This window comes from Pelodiscus sinensis, chromosome 3, assembly GCF_049634645.1.
Source record: "Pelodiscus sinensis isolate JC-2024 chromosome 3, ASM4963464v1, whole genome shotgun sequence".
Classification (NCBI taxonomy): Eukaryota; Metazoa; Chordata; order Testudines; family Trionychidae; genus Pelodiscus; species Pelodiscus sinensis.
In genome coordinates this window covers 1,368,338-1,384,952 of record NC_134713.1, presented here as the reverse complement: position 1 = coordinate 1,384,952, position 16,615 = coordinate 1,368,338, and the positions used below count along the sequence as shown (strand labels likewise).

Here is a 16,615-nt window from a genome sequence, read left to right as displayed (position 1 = left end):
AGTGACCCTGGCTATTACTAGGGGAGGAAGTTTGTTGCTACAGGGAGCAGCACAAAATGGAGACTCCAGTGCCCGCTGAGATGGCACCGGGGTCTGGCCAGAGGCCAACGGGCTGCAGAGGGAGACCCGGGCGACCGGCCCGGCTGCTCCAGGGGAGAGCAAAGGGGAGGAGCGGAGAGGCGGGGAAGAGGGGCCCTGAGTTCCTTGGCTGGAGACAAAGGCTGGAGAGGGGCTGCTGGGCGGGGGGAGATGGGAGGCTCAGCTGGAAGAGGGCGAGGGAACGGGACAGCGAGGGGCTCCGAGCCCACCCGGCCGCAGGGGAGACTCAGCCGAGCTGGGCTGAGGGGGGCCAGACCCACAGGCCTGAGGGCTCCTGCGCCGGGTTCAAAGCTCAACAGACCTTCCCGCGTGAGGCTGGCTGGGAGGCGCTCCGGCTGGAGCCCAGGACTGCGCTAGCCCCTCTGGGAGGGGGGTCTCCGGGGGTCCAGAGCGAGGGGCTCCCCGGGAGGACCCACGGCAGAGACAGGCTGAGGTGCCATCCCAGGAGGCGGCAGGGAGGGCCCCAGGAGAGAGCGAACCCGCCGCGAGGGGCTGTCGCACCGGAGGGGGTTCCACCCGGGGACCACGCGGGCCACGTGAGGCCGGGATACCCGGCCAGTGGAGGTTCAGAACAGGTTTGGCAAGCACCTGTCGGGAGGGGGGGGAGGGTCTGGATTCACTTGGTCCTGCCCCCGTCCCTTCTAGTTCTAGGAGTTAGGGGGCAGGGTCTGTGTACGGGCGGGGCCCGGGGCCCGGGAAGAGGGCAGGGATGTAAAATCCCAGTGAATTAGCTAGCTGGTTGGGTGCGTCTACACAGCAGGGCTACGTCAATTGCGGAGCGGCTTTCGGAACTGGGAGCGTTTACACTGCACCTGTTTCGCCATAGAGCCCTCCCCCCGCCTTCCCTCCCTCCTCGTACAACGCGGGGTCCCGGAGCCGGAGGAAGCTTTCCTCCAGCATGACAGGTTTTCGGCATTATTTCGAAATAGCTGCCTGCTGTGCAGACGCGGACGAAGCTATTTCGGAATAGTGTTGCCGTGTAGACGTATCCACCTAACCCGGCACCGATTTAACAGGGGAGGGGGCGGAGCTGCTCCAGCCCAGCAGTCAACCATAACCTAGTAGGTGGGGTCAGAATCTCTGTGTAGATGGGCTGTGCGTGAGCGTGTGTTGGGGGGTTGTGTCGGGTGTGGACGGTGGCGTGTTTGCAGAGGCTGTGGGCATACGGGGCTTCCGTGCATCGCCGCGTGAGCAGTTGCGTGGCTTGTGGGAGAGGAAGGGGACCCCCTAGGTTCAGTTCTTGAGGTGGCCTTGGGAAAAATCATAGTCCCTCTGTGCCTCAGTTTCCCCATTCACGGGGGTGGATCACAGCACTGCCCTGCCACGCCCCCTCACTGTGGGGGAACGTGCGTATGGACTGTGAGGTGCTCCGGTCCCTGGGTCATTTTCTTCACGTGTGCCTTCCTGCATGAGTGGGAACCAATGTGCCTGCGTCTCTTTCTACTCCTTCCCACCCCTCGGCTGCCGTGTCTGAGGACCACGGGGCCTCGTCTTGCAGGGTCATTGGTTGTGTCAGCTGTCACTCGACTCGACAAAGCTTCACTTCTTTGCTGCCAGGAGCGGGCGGAGCTGATTGGCCGACGGGCCCGTGCGCTAAGTCTGGGGTGGGGGGGGGGGGATCGGGTTCAAACAGGGCCTGGAGCAAAAGCATCCCAGGCCTGAGGTGGGTGAAGGGCTGCAAAGTCCAAACTGCGCCCGGTTTGGCCCGTCCCTGGCGCAGCGTTTTCCGGAGGCACACGTGCCTGTTTCCTTAGCTGGCGTGTGCTCCGGAGGGATGGGCAGGGTTTGCGGCTCGGCCCCTGGGAACCGCCGGCTCCTACTGCTCTGTGTTCCAGCAGACGGGGGTGTCTATGGAGACTGTCACCTGTGCACGGCCAGGCATTCAAAGGCAGGCGTCCGTCACCTCTGGGGTCTGCCAAAAATCCCCTGGCAGCGTCCCCCCCGCAAAGGGAACTGGACCATCAGCAAGGCTTGCTGCACAAAGACCATGTGAGCAGCGGCGCATCGGCCCCAGGGGGCTGATTTCAGAGCAAGAGCTCCCGCAGGAACCCTGGTCAATATCCCGGCGGGGCAGCTGATGCCAGGCTAAGTGATACTTCCTGCCCCAAGCCGAGGGCTGGATGGGATGGGATTACCCGCCAGACAGGATGTGGCTCGTCCCTAACGATCTGTGCCGAGCCGAGCGGGAGGCAGGAAGCAAGAAGCCGGGGGGATCGGCAGCCAGTATCGGCTTCCCCCCATCCTCCTCCTCCTCCCCCGGCCCGTTCAGAGCGGGGAACGTCTCAGGCGCACTTTTCCCAGGGCAGAGGGCTTGACAGGCAGGGTGAGGGCGTATGCAGGAGAGGCGCCGGGGGAAAGGGCTGGGCTGGAGACGAGCCAGGGATCTGTTTTCACATCATCCTTCAGGCAAAGGTCAAAATATTTGCAGACACCCAGGGGCTGGGATGAGGCAGGCGCGAGAGCCAGTCCCAGATGAAGGCTCCCAAGCCAGCGGAGCATCCTTTGGCGCACGCGCTGCGGATAATTGGCCGGGTTTTTCTGGAGGCAGGTTTGGTTTATTTTCTGCGCTGCTCCCTGCGTATCCCCCAGAGACATCTTGGATGGTGATGGGTTTCCCAATGCAGGGAGGGCAAAGCAAAGCCGCCTTGAGACTGATTGGCTCAGGAGATGGGGGGGATGTTCCTGCTAATCATTTTTATCCATATGTGTGGGTTTTTCCCCATCTGTGTGTGTGGGATAAATTTTGTTCGGTGCAACGGTGCATGAGCAGATGCGCACCACCACTAGAAACTCTTAACCGAGCTGTGGATGGCATTTGACTCTCTCCTGAGTGGCCGCACAAGCTCCCGGCTTACGGGGAATACTGGTGGGATGGGGGGGGGGGGGCTTTAGGCTGCCACTGGAAGTGAGTGACAGAAAGATTGGGCTGTGAGGTGAGCGAAGGAGCACAGCCCTGCACAGCTGAGAGCCACTGGCAGCCTCGGCAGAGAAGCCCAGGGCTGAATGGGTGGAGGGTGATTAAAGGCCCGGTCGTGGGTGGCTGCTGGTCAGGGGGATGCCGAGCAGCAGGGCCCATGGCGGCCCCTGGATTCTCGCTAAGACGGGCCCCCCGGTGAGTGGTGGGCAGCTTGCCGACTTACCTTGCCCGAACCTGGCCATCCTGTACACCTCCTCGGCGCCGCGGAACCCCAGCATCCGGCACGCCACGTCCCCGTCCTTTTTGTCCCAGCCGTCGTCGCACACCGTGCCCCAGCGCCGGTCGTAGAACACCTCCACCCGCCCCTCGTGGGGCGCGGAGCCGTTCACCAGCCGGAGCAGCGCCTCCTCAGCGCCGCCTGTCGGGGGCAGAGACGGGCACAGCACCGGGTGAGCATCAGCAATGGGGCCACCCCTCCCAAGCTCTCCCCTTTCCGGACACCCCCAGAGCAGAGTGACCCCCGACCTTCTGGCTGGGGGGCGAGCCGGCAGCATCCCTGCGGCTTACAGAGCCCAGCGTGCCAGTGAATTGCCCGGCACATCTTCCGCTGCCGGGCCCTCGCCTGCACCCACTGACGTCAACAACCGCGACCTCCATGGGGCATCCGTGGGGCTCGCCGGAATCGATCGGCAGTGGAATGCCGGCTCCGCACAAGTCAAAGGCAGAACTTCCAACGACTTTAATGGGAGTCAGGTTTCACCTGGAGCAGGACTTTTCCTTTCTCTGCTCCCTTCACTCCCTTTCTCCGGAGCCCTCCTCTCCCACTCCCGTTGGCTCAACTGCGGCCTAGTTGGCAGGGGACAGTCCCAGGACCACAGCAGAGAACTCCACCCAAGGAAAAGACCGTCTTAGGCAGAGCCTCCGCAGGGCTATGATAACCAGTTGAAATAAACACCCCCCCGATCCCATTATCTGGGGTTAGAAATGGATCTGATTTGAATGGCAGAGAAGAGGCTCCGGGCAGCCGGATTCTCTGGGGGACTCGCTCATCCACGTTTGATTCCATGGGCCCCGGAAAGTAGGAAACGGAGATTTTTTTTTCTTTTAAATTGCAGCTGGTCCACACTGTTTTCATGTGAATTTTTTTTTCCAATGGGGCTCTATCAAAACGGACACGTCTACAGGAAATGCTGACACCATTGGGGAGGGGGTACTAAAAAAGGTTGTGGTTTTTGTTTGTTTAAAAAAGTCATTTTTCAGCCAAAAACATTTTCAGATCCCAGACATTTTCTGTCAGACCAAACCATTTTGCCCAGCTGACCTCTGGTCAGAACCATGTCCCACCTGGTTTTCCTCTCACACCTTGACCTCAAGAAGGACTGCCCCTTTAAGAAATGCGATTAAAAGGCTTTTTGGGTTGGCCACGGCTGCTGCAATGGAATGCTAAACCCTATGACATAGTTTGGCCACTGGGAGGCACTGTGTGTAATGCTGGCAGAGCAGTAAAAGGACCTGATGATGAACAGCTCCAGTGTGTATAAGCAAGCTCTGCAGTCAGTCCTTATCTCGTACAGGAGCATGGCATGGTGTCAGGAGGAAACTAAGAACCAAAGCAGAAAGAAAACAGCAACACACGTTCACGTGCCACTTTTGAATGCCCCAGAGAACTTCAGCTTTGATAGACCTTCCGATGGACAGACTGGAAACAAGACTTTGCAAGATTTCTCGTTGCAAACAAGTTCCCCACAGAAAATGGAGAGATTCAGGTATCTTCTCTCATTTGTACTCGCTTTCCCACAGCACTCTTCTCTCATTTGTACTCGCTTTCCCACAGCACATCTTTAAATCCTTTTACTAAAGACAGTCACAAAGGCACTCTGAAAGGGTTCTGGCTATAAGAAATGGATTTATGGATGAGCATTTTTCACCAGAGAATTCAAGAACCGGGATAGGGGGTGGGAATGTTGAATATTTCATAAGAGCTCTGTATACCTTGGCTGAAAACTGTTTGTAGGAATGCAAAACATTAAAATATCAGAGACAGGCTGGCTGCTGGGTTCACAGATAGAAACCTTTCACAGCAACTACAACTGAAGACAGGGTTATCCTTAGCCACAGCTCTACGGACAGCACAGCAGTCAGGATCCATTAGTTGAACAAAAGTCAGGAGCAACTTGAAAAACTTGGAAGTAGCTTAGAAGTTTGAAACAGAGTTTTAAAAGTCCTTGTGGTAAAACTCCCAAGGCAAGGACACAGAGCTCCCAGGTTGAGGGAGACAAACTCCACCTGACATGAAGAAGGTTTGAAAAAAGTCACATCCCAAGCTATGATGCACATCCAGACAGAAGCGCATGGTGTGATACATGCACAAAATGTGGACATTCTGCAGTTGCTTGCTGCACCAAAGCAGCCAAGGAGTTGATTCAAACTGAGTCAAGTTCTTCTTCACACAGGGCACAGTCAACCTGTGGAACTCCTTGCCAGAGGATGTGGCGAAGAGCAGGACTTTAAAAGGCTCCAGAAAGAACTAGACAGATTCATGGAGGTTAGGTCCATCAATACTTATTAGCCACAATGGGTAGGAACAGTGTCCCTGGCCTCTGTTTGTCAGAGGCTGGAAATGATTGACAGGAGAGGGATCATGTGAGGATTTCCTGTTCTGACATTGGCCACTGGCATTGGTCGGAAGCCAGGGCACTGGACTAGATGGACCTTTGGTCTGGCCTGGTGTGGCCGTTCTTATGTTCCTGTTACCGCACTGGATACTAGAGTCATTGTTTCTGGAACCTGTCACCTGTGATGACGGATCCTGCCTACAGACTGAAATTGAACAGTCTTGGCAAGACTCTTGACTTTAAAACCGGCTGGGGTGCTGACGTCACAGTCACCTTAGAAGGGACTTACAATCCCCTTCAGGCCCTCCCACAGAGCCGAAGTCACCGGACACAGCCATGGGCCAGGATGTCAGAGAAACCCTGAAGCTTTGCATTCAGCATTCCTGCGACCAAAACCCCACAAACCCACAGCCTGTTCAGCCACAGCACGGCAGCCAGAAAGGGTCTAGTGGGGAAAGATGGAAGAACTGAATGGAACTTTTCAGCTTAGAAAAGAGGAGACCAAGGGGGAATATGATAGAGGTCTATAAAACCATGAGTGTTGTGGAAAAAGTGAATAAGAAAAAGCTATTCCCACGATATAAGAACTAGGGGTCACCCAATGAAATGAATAGGCAGCAGGTTTAAAACAAACCAAAGGAAGTTTTTCTTTACTCAGTTCACAGTCAACCTGTGGAACTCCTTGCTGGAGGATGTGGTGAAGACTAGGACTTTAAAAGGTTCAAAAAAGAGCTAGACAGATCGGGACTTTTTTGCGGAAAACAAATTTCAGCTGTCTACACTGGCCCTCTTGCGCAAAAGTTTTTCGGAAAAAGACTTTTGCCCGAACGGGAGCAGCATAGTATTTCTGCAAAAACACTGACAATCTTACATGAGATCGTCAGTGCTTTTGCGGAAATTCAAGCGGCCAGTGTAGACAGCTGGCAAGTTTTTCCGGAAAAGCGGCTGATTTTCCGGAAAAACTGGCCAGTCTAGACACAGCCGTCGTGTTCCTTCCCCCTGGGGCATCACGCATTGGCCACTGTGGGCAGACAGGACTCTAGGCCGGTTGGACCTTTGATCTGACCCAGTCTGGCTGCTCTTATGTTCTTATGGAACTGTTGATGATATTGGACTTTTGAGAGGGAACAAACCAGCTTATGACACAATGCTGCGTTGTACCATGTGCCAACACCCTTCCCAACCTTGAAAGAGAGGAGTTGCAGGTTTATGCAAATACAGAGGGCCTCATGACCTGGTGGTAGTAGACTATTTATCCAGGCATGCAGGAACAGTGTACTTGAACAATATAACATATCGCCGTGGTATTGGAAGAATGACGCACACTTCTGCCCACTGGGGTAGTCCAGAACAACGTCTGCTGGACAGCTGACCCACTCGTCCTTGGAGCCAAATTTCAGTCACCCCCCAGCAAACGGAGAGACTGAGACAGCTGGACAGACAGCCAAGAAAAATCCCACAGTGGGAAGATCCATTCCCGCTCTTCTGAGTCACGGCTTGACGCCGCTCGCGGCGACTGGATACCGTCCAACACAAATCCTGATGGGCAGGCGATTCCACATTTCTGTTCCGACTTCGGAAAAAATTCTCTCTCCAGAGTGGTCTGCGGTGCAAAGAGTCACCAGGTCAGAGAACAAGGCTACCAGAGAGAACACTTTTACAACCTGCGTCACTCAGAGGGCTGGAGATGGTGTTCCTAGGACCAGGGAACCATGTGCGTGCCCCGCAGGATGGAGAAAAAGGATGGGCCAATCCCAGCGGGCCTAACACCAAAGGATCTGGCTCCCGGATCATGTGTCATGGAGGCCAAGGGTGGAGAGTTCGTCAGAAACCAGCAACCTCTCCCGTTCGTTCCTCCGGAAGAACAAGCAACAACGCAAACTCCACCGATGGTGGAGATGGACCGCATGGACAGTCCGTTGTGGCAACGAATGGACAGCCATGGGCTCATGTGGCTGCATGGGGGGACACGAGAGCCATTTTCAGGTATCTAAAAAGGTGTCATAAGGAGGAGGGAGAAAACTTGGTCATCTTGGTCTCTGGGGATAGAACAAGAAGCAATGGGCTTAAACTGCAGCAAGGGGGGTTTAGGTTGGACGTTAGGAAAAAGTTCCTGTCAGGATGGTTAAACCCTGGAATAAATTGCCCAGGGAGGTTGTGGAATCCCCATCTCTGGAGATATTTCAGAGCAGGTTAGAGAAATGTCAGTCAGGGATGGTCTAGACAGTATTTGGTCTTGCCATGAGGGCAGGGGACTGGACTCGATGGCCTCTCGAGGTCCCTTCCGGTCCTAGTGTTCTATGATTCTATGTTCGGTTTGGGCAATTAGCAAAACAGGACGGTGCAGAGACATTTAACTGACCGGTCTTTACCGGGCTTCAAAGGCTCCGTGAGCGTGTAAATCCCTTACTTGAGCGAGCCTCCTCCTTGCCTGGCAGAGCATTAAAGGGTCTTATGATGAACACAGCTGGGGTGTATATGCTAACTCTCTGGCTAGTCATCACCTGTCACGCTCAAGGAGATCGGTGCTTCCCGGGGAAACCAGCGGGCGTCAGACATCTTGAAACCATTCGCGCTTCAGCTCTGAGGACACCCGGCGAGCTCGTGGTTCTGGGAGCACCGGCTGTAGGGCCTCGGGTCCTCTTGCGAAGCAGCTCTCAGCCCAAAAAGAGGATCGTTTCTCGCTGCATCTCCTCTGTGGCTCGCAGGCTTGTGCCTTTCGCTTGGGGCATCTCTTCACTCCCGGGCCACCGTCGCACGCCACCGATGGGGCAGCTGGGTTTCAACCCACAGCCCAGCTGGAGGGGTTTGGCATGTCCAGCGGCTGGGTGTGGCCACAGGCAGGCCGGGCCCCCGAATGCCGGGAGGCGCCCACTCGAATTGTCAAACGGAAGAGGAACGGGAAGCACGTTGCCGACCTTTGCGGTTGCAAAAGTGGCACGTGTCACCGGCCCGAGTAGGAGCCCCAGTGTGGCCGTGGGACTCGCATCGGCAGGGATGGCTTAGCCCTGGCTACGAGGTGCCCCTGTGCCTCCACTTCGGCTACAGGGGCTGCTCTGCTGTTGGTCCTTGGAATGGCTCGGCGGGAGCTGCCGTGAGTACGTGAGCAGGGGAGTCACCGGTGGGACAGACACAGCTCAAGTCGGCGGAGAGCCTGAAGCAACGGCTCCTAGAGGAGGGGACCTGCCCCGTGCACCTCAGTGGGGCGCAGGCCCCCAAACGCCAGAGCTCCAGGGCCCTGCACCAACAGCGGACTGGCAGGAGCAGAGGGCGGTCTGCCCGGCTCAGCCCATCAGCAGAAACATGCCAGCAGCTGGGGTCACCCCGGCTTCTCAGTGGGGCTGGGGCAGGCAAGCAGCTTGCTAGAGCCACAGGGCCCTGGCGTTGCAAGCCCAGGGCTCTCAAGAGCCATGGTCTGGCCTTAAGTGGGTTCTGCGCCTCCCAGGGGAGCAGGCTGGGTTCCATCCTGAATCCCTGACGGCCCCAGAAACGCACCCCTGGGGGCAAACAGGGATGGTCAGCGGGGGAGGGGAGCACCAGACATGGCCACTGCTACGCCCCTTCCCCGCCCCATAGCAGTGCAGGGATGAGCTCTCCTACCACTGCATGAGGTGCCAGGCGGGTGTCTCTCTGGTGGCTGGCTCCTCTCTCCCATGGGGAGGGGGCTATTACCAGCATTCCCTCTAAGCTGAGCACCTGCATGGCTGCGCACTAAATGTTTTAGGTCTGCCCACATCGTTTTCAGAGCCACACAGCAATGCTCACAGCTCCCCTTCCTGCTAGAAGGAGACTGGGGTGAGGCTGCCCTGGCTGGAAGGAGCCTCGTGCGGCTGCCACTTGACTCCAGCTGGAGCCGGAGTCGCCCGTGGGGACTGGGACCGGGGTACTAAAAATAGCACCACGGCCCCGGCTCCAGCCCTGCAAACTGCTTTCCATGTGGAAGGTAGAAAGTGAGGGAAAGGGCAGGGGGAGAACTAAGACGAAGGGGGGTGGGGAGAGGAAGGGGCTTGTGCTGAGGGGAGGTGGGGCAGGACAGGAGAAGAAAGGGGCAGGCACCAAGGGGCAAGGTGGAGGAGAGACAAATGCCAGGGGGCCAAGAGGAGACAATGAGAAAAAGGATGGGAGAGGGGAAGGGAGGGAAGGTCACTAAAGGGCTGAGGGGAGGGAGAAGGGCAGGAGCCAGGACAGCAGAGGAGGAGGACGGTGGGGGGGTAGCAGGCACCAGGGGAGCAGACGGGGGAAGGGTGGGCGGGAGATCTGGCAGCAGAAGGGGAGGTTTATAACTTGGGTGCCACCTGAACAAGCGCCCGTGGCCTCGATACTGGTGCACAAGCCCCGGCTCCCTCCGCTCGTGGGTGGAACGTCCTAGCGGGACCTGGGATTCGCTGGCACCGGCAGCCCGCGAGGGGGGCGCCCTGCATTGGGTGCGCCCTGCGCACCGGCCAGCCCCTGCCGTCCCCTGAAACCCCTCCCCAGTGCATGGGGCTTTGCTGTTTCCCTTCTGCACCAGGCCCAATAAAACCCCGAGAGCCCCCTTCCTTTCGCAGGCCTGTTTTCACGGCCCCAGGGATGCCTCAGCCCCGCCCCAACAGCCCCGCCAGGAGGGAAACCATAACGGAGAGAAAGAAACCCGAGTGGCTAGGACAGCAAGGGCCTGGCTCTCGGCAGCCGCCCCCAGAGCGCATCGCCTGCAGGCTGATGGGGCCCGTCTGCCTGGGAAGGAGGAGGACTGAAGAGGCCGCGCCCGCAAGGGGAAGACTTTCTGCGGCCATGCCTTGACTCCTCTGCCATTACGGTGCGCAGCTCACGGCTGGCTCTTGGGTGTGGCGCTCCAGGTGGCCAGGGGGCAGCCCCAGCCCAGAGCACGGGACAGCGCGGCCCGAAGCCCAGCAGCCCCGAGGCCCTGCGGGCGGCTGTCCGGTCCGGCCAGCCCCCCAGCCAGGGCAGAACGCTGGGAACGCGGGTGGCGGGGGAAGGCAGCCGAAGCTCCGCCCCTTCTGCCCAAAGCCACGCCCTTCTCCTGAGACCGTGCCCCATTCACAACCTTTCTCCTAGGTGCGGGCTCCAGCATCACCTTGGGCCAATTCGGCCCCGCTCCTTCCTGGGAACTCCCCCCCGTCCCCATCCACCCCCTTCCCTCTGTGCCTCAGTGGCACAGAATAGGCTGACCTCATTCTGCCGGCCTCCAAGGAACCGTGGCCCCTGCTGGCAGGGCAGGCCTCGAAGGGGGCTGTGTGGGCCTCAAAACCCGCAGTGCAGGCACCCGTAGTGCGTCTACACAGCAGGGCTTCACTCGAAAGAAGCTACACAAACTAAGCGACGTCAATTGTGTCTAGGGTTGCCAGATGGTTTAACCAAAAATACTGAACACCCTCCCACCCACAAAAAACCTCTGTTGAGAAAAAAAAGGGGGAGACCAGAGTTGTTGAGAAAAAAAGAAAAGAAAAAGGACCCCGAGAGTTATAAATAAAAAAAATAAAAACCCTAGCATGGCCCCTTTAAGAAATGCCTTTGAGGTTTTTTGGCCCTAACAGGCTGCGGGCAGCAGTACGACACCTTGTCTTTCTGTTCCAGGCCTGACAGCTCCCCTGTGGAACCAGGTAAGAACCCAGGATTTTCTCTTCCAACTTCCCTTATTCCTTGCACAATCAGGCTACGTCTACACTGGCATGATTTTCCGGAAATGCATTTTCGGAAAAGCACGTTTGGATTGGCAGGATGCTTTTCCGCAAAAGATCGTCAGTGTTCTTCCGGAAATTCAAGCAGCCAGTGTAGACAGCTGGCAAGTTTTTCTGCAAAATCACATGATTTTGCGGAAAAACTTGCCAGTCTAGACACAGCCTCAGGGTTCCTGGAGTCGGAGTAAGAACTCCTCCGGCTTGACAGCATTTTGACATTATTTTGAAATAGCTACCTCAAAAGAACACTAGTCACTTTGAAATAATCTTGCTGTGTAGATGTACCCTCCCATGTTAGGGGGAGAATAAAGAAGTAATTCCTCATGCCTGTACCCATAGCAGTATTTACAACAGAGCATCAACAGGGCCTACAGACCCGCCTTAGGAGAAGCACAGCAGGAATCAAGCCCTGGAGAGCGGCTGCTTACCTATTTCGCCACCTCGGTCTCCCTTCTCTCCTTTCTGGCCTCGATCACCTGGGAAACAAAAGAAAGATCCTATCAGGCAGCGATGGACTGAATGCCTCACAGTGCAAGAAAGCTGGTCAATTTCAGATCTAGTAAAATGCCTCCGGCTCAGAAACCCAACGGCTGTCAAAGCCAAAAGGCATTGGGGAGAGAACATTCAGGACATGATAATTTCTGGAGCCGTTTCCTGTTTGGCAACGAGTGTCAAATGGATAAAGCCTAGTGCTTCATTTCTTTCATCTCACGTGCACTCACACACACAAGTGTATATTTACCGATAACCCACGGAACTCACCGCTGCAGGATATGATGGACGCAAACAGGTCACACAAACTAAAAAGGCTTTGACGGTTGTATGGAGAAGAGCAGCCACAGAGGCTACAAATGCCAGCACATGGTACGAGGAGGTCCTAAACTGATTGCCAGCTAGGACGAGGAAGAGATTTCTCTCCATGATGCGGCATTGCACAGTTAGATGTCTGACCGGCATCCGCACCTGCCTCTCAAGTACGCCGGCTGGACCACTCTTGAAAGAGGGTCCTCAGTCATAATGCAGCATCTTTCCTCTCCAGGAACTTTTCAGCTACGTGCAAACAGCAGCCCCTGCAGGACCCAACAGTCCTGGGAGGAGCAATTTTGCCCTGCTGGAACACTGAGGCAAACCTAAATGCTTATAAAACATGCTAGGGGCTCCTTAAGGCAAAATGCTGAGAAAGGGTGAAATTCACCTTGATCGGGCCCGCTGGGGACCTGGCCTTCCTTGGACTCCTGCTACTTTCCTCAGTGTGAATTCCATCGTGGGCCGTGGTGCTCACTTGCCACGGGTCTGGGTTTCATGAGCACGTGCTACGGCCCAATGCGTATGCACATCAGCAGGGCCCGGGCACGCCAAAGGAGAACCCCGGGCCTCGTGCTAGGGAAAAGGGGTGGCGCTTACACTGGATCAAAGCTGGTGCAAAGCGGCAGGAGCTCAAAACCTTTCAGGATCTGGCCCAGTCAAGAGCGAGGGGCCCCGCTTAACTTCCTGGGAAGGAGAAAGGCCGGGCTAACCATGCTGAGCTTGCAACCTCTCGCCCTAGCGACCGTCCACACTGGGAATGTAACACTTAGGCTACGTCTACACTGGCATGAATTTCTGAAAGTGCTTTTTAACGGAAAAGTTTTCCGTTAAAAGCATTTTCGGAAAAGCACGTCTAGATTGGTAGGATGCTTTTCCACAAAAGCACTTTTTGCTGAAAAGCGTCCGTGGCCAATCTAGATGCGGTTTTCCGCAAAAAAGCCCCGATCGCCATTTTCGTGGTCGGGCCTTTTTTTGCGGAAAACACTACTGTGCTGTCTACATTGGCCCTTTCGCGCAAAAGTCTTTCAGAAAAAGACTTTTGCCCGAACGGGAGCAGCATAGTATTTCCGCAAAACCACTGATGATTTTACAGGAGATGGTCAGTGCTTTTGCGGAAATTCAAGCGGCCAGTGTAGACAGCTGGCAAGTTTTTCTGGAAAAGCGGCTGATTTTGCGGAAAAACTTGCCAGGCTAGACACAGCCTTAGTGCCTGCGCCATTAAGAATATCCTTTTCACCAGGGAACAGCTGTCAGCATCCTCACCCTGCTACCAGGTGGCTGCTGCCAATGATCGTCTCTGTCCCATGGAGAAGGCAGCAAGGCACAGCTACGTACGCCTGGGTGGGCCGGTGTGATTTCACCGCCGCAGAAACGTTGGGGAGAAAGGAAGGCAGAGCGAACAGGGGGCACTTCTCCAAGGGGTGGTCAGTATTTAGTTATCATCTTGGACCTCTCCCGGCCCCAGGGGACCACAAGCAACATGAGTCACTAGTGCGATGCTGCTGCAGAAACAGCAAACCTGATTCTGGGCGGCGTTAACAGGCGTGTGGTGAGCCAGACCCGAGGAGTCGTTCTTCCGCTCTGCTCTGCGCCGATGAGGCCTCAGCTGGAGGATTGTGTCCAGTTCTGGGCCCCACGTTTCAGGAAAGAGGTGGAGAAATTGGAGAAGGGCCAGAGAAGAGCAACAAGAATATGAAAGGTCTAGAGAACATGAGCTCTGAGGGGAGGCTGAAGGAATTGGGCTTGTTTTCTTAAGAAAAGAGCAGACTGAGAGGGGACAGGGTAGCAGTTTTCAAGGACCTAAAAGGGTGTTACGAGGAGGGAGAAAAATTGTTCTCCTTGGCCTCTGAGGACAGGGCTTGAACTGCAGTAAGGGCGGTTTAAGTAGGACATTAGGCAAAACTAAACTAACTAACTAAAATATCATAGAATCGTAGCTGTATCGTCTAGTTCCTGTGGTGCTGAGCTGTGTGTCGTATCTGTCTGGGGGTTGGGCTGCCCTCCTTCAGCAACCATGTCCTCACACTGCCGTTTGACCCCCTTCCCTGTGCCCGTGGGGACGGACAGGCTGCGTCCCCTTCTCTCTGTGCAGCGGGACACCCCAGAACGCCTTATCCCTTGTGCTGCTGCTGCTGCTCTTTCTCCAGGCTTGTCCCCAGGGCTCCTCCAGAGGCACGATGGGACGGCTGCCCAGGGTTCTCCCAGCTTGCTCCCATGGTGGGGGTGTGGATCCATAAACACAGATGACGCAGGGCAGCGGGCTGGGGGAAGGGTGCCAGGTCATGCAGCCCATCTGTGCTGTTGCCAGTGGGTCAGAGAAGAGTGTCACAACTCGGCTGACACAACACAGCTGTGGCGAACGGTGGGAGGGAGGCTTGCATGCGGAGCAGCCTGCTGACGCATGGGGCTGCTGGTGCCTGGCAGAGGTGTGGCAGAGGGCGAGGCGGAGCAGGGTCAGACCCCTCTTCCCATGCCTTCTAGGGATGTGACCTTGCGCTGGAACAACTAATCGACTAGTCGGTGGAATTTCCGTGGGCCAGTCGATTAGCCGAGAAGCGGGGGACACTGTGGAGCCGCAGCGGGGCTAGGTCCCGGCCCCAGGAGCTAACCCCGCTGCGGCTCTGTCTTTTAACCGTACTAAGAGCTGGCAGGCTCTTCAGACGTGTAAGGGGCTGGTGTGCAGTGGGGGGGAGGAACAGCAGATTCCCAGCTCGCGCCTGGTCCCTCCCGCTGCGCTTCTGCTTGTTCAACGTCGTCGGGGCGATGGTGATCCCGCCTCTGGGTGTCGTGTGTGCGCACCTGGAGCAATAGACAAGCATGTTTTCTTGGGGAGGCCGGGTTTTGTCCTGCAAGTCAGGACCTTCATCCGTGGGCAGCTGGAAGGAGCAGCCCCCGCCCCGCCCCGCTTCTGGACTGGCCCCGCAGTGCGTAGGATGCAGCGTCGCTGGGAGGTTCCAGGGCAGCACGGGGAATTGACGGGACTGTATTAGGGATGTAAGTGACCAGGCGACTATCCCATAAACACAGGGGTGGGCAATGTTTTTTTGCTGGGGGCCACTTTGAAAATTTTTGGAGTGGCCCCGAGCTGCATAGGAAGGGGCGGGGCATCAAGCAGAAGAGGCGGGGTCAACATATTTCCGGGTTCCCCACCCCAGACAGGGATTGGTCTGGGGGTGAGGGAGCGCCTTTGCCCCCACCCCACGTTCCCCCCAGGCCCCCGTGCCCCTGGCATGGGAGGAGACTTCCCCCGCTCCCCTGCCCCATGGCCAATCAGCGCCTGGGGGCGGGGGAACACGCAAAACTTCCTCCCGCCTTGCCAGGAGCACACGGCGCTTTGAAGACCGCGAGCTGCTCGCAGGGCGGGGGCGGAGCGGAGAAGGCTTCACGCGCTCCCCTCCCCCCCTCTCCGCAAGGCCTAATTGGCCTGGGGGCGGGGAAGCAGCAGGGCCTCCGCGGGCCGGATTGGTGGGCTGGTTTGGTGGGCCGGATTGGTGGGCCGGATTGGTGGGCCGGTTTGGTGGGCCGGATTGGTGGGCCGGTTTGGTGGGCCGGATTGGTGGGCCGGTTTGGTGGGCGGGCCGGTTTGGTGGGCCGGATTGGTGGGCCGGTTTGGTGGGCCGGATTGGTGGGCCGGTTTGGTGGGCGGGCCGGTTTGGTGGGCCGGATTGGTGGGCCGGTTTGGTGGGCCGGATTGGTGGGCCGGTTTGGTGGGCCCCGGATTGGTGGGCCGGATTGGTGGGCCGGTTTGGTGGGCCGGATTGGTGGGCCGGTTTGGTGGGCCCCGGATTGGTGGGCCCCGGATTGGTGGGCCGGTTTGGTGGGCCGGATTGGTGGGCCGGTTTGGTGGGCCGGATTGGTGGGCCGGTTTGGTGGGCCCCGGATTGGTGGGCCCCGGATTGGTGGGCCGGATTGGTGGGCCGGTTTGGTGGGCCGGATTGGTGGGCCGGTTTGGTGGGCCGGATTGGTGGGCCGGATTGGTGGGCCGGTTTGGTGGGCCCCGGATTGGTGGGCCGGATTGGTGGGCCGGTTTGGTGGGCCGGATTGGTGGGCCGGTTTGGTGGGCTGGATTGGTGGGCCGGTTTGGTGGGCCGGATTGGTGGGCCGGATTGGCCCACAGAGGCCCTTTTGCCGACCCCGGTTAAGCATAAGCTTATCAGACAGTCGCGCAGTGACTCCACTAGTTGCTTCCCCCCTCTTGCTGCGTCTATCAGAGGCAGCAAGGGGGCGGGGGACAGGAGCTGGTGCTGGGGGACCTGGCTTGAAAGTATAATGAGGGACCAGGCACGAGCCGGGAGCCAACCACTGCCCTGTTTTTAAATGCATACGTTGCATCATACACGCTCCAGAAGCGGGGCGGGGGCTGTTCCTTCCCGCTGCCCGCGGATGAAGGTCCTGACTTGCAGAAAAAACCCAGCATCCCCAAGATGCACTGAAAACGTGCTTGTCTATTGCTCTAAGTGCGCACACATGACACCCAGGCTGTGTCTACACTGGCCCCC

The 16,615-nt window shown here is 57.3% G+C and overlaps 1 protein-coding gene across 1 annotated transcript in view; it reads right to left on the bottom strand.

Annotated features, from left to right (window-relative positions):
* The window catches only part of SCARA5 (scavenger receptor class A member 5), a 114,677-nt gene that overhangs the window by 11,992 nt on the left and 86,070 nt on the right, over positions 1–16,615 (bottom strand). Inside the window, exons 7-8 of the mRNA XM_075925959.1 lie at positions 11,738–11,785; positions 3,240–3,434 (exon numbers count right to left, since the gene is read on the bottom strand). Of these exons, the coding sequence (XP_075782074.1) occupies positions 3,240–3,434; positions 11,738–11,785 (243 nt within the window). The remainder of the gene's footprint in view (positions 1–3,239; positions 3,435–11,737; positions 11,786–16,615) is intronic.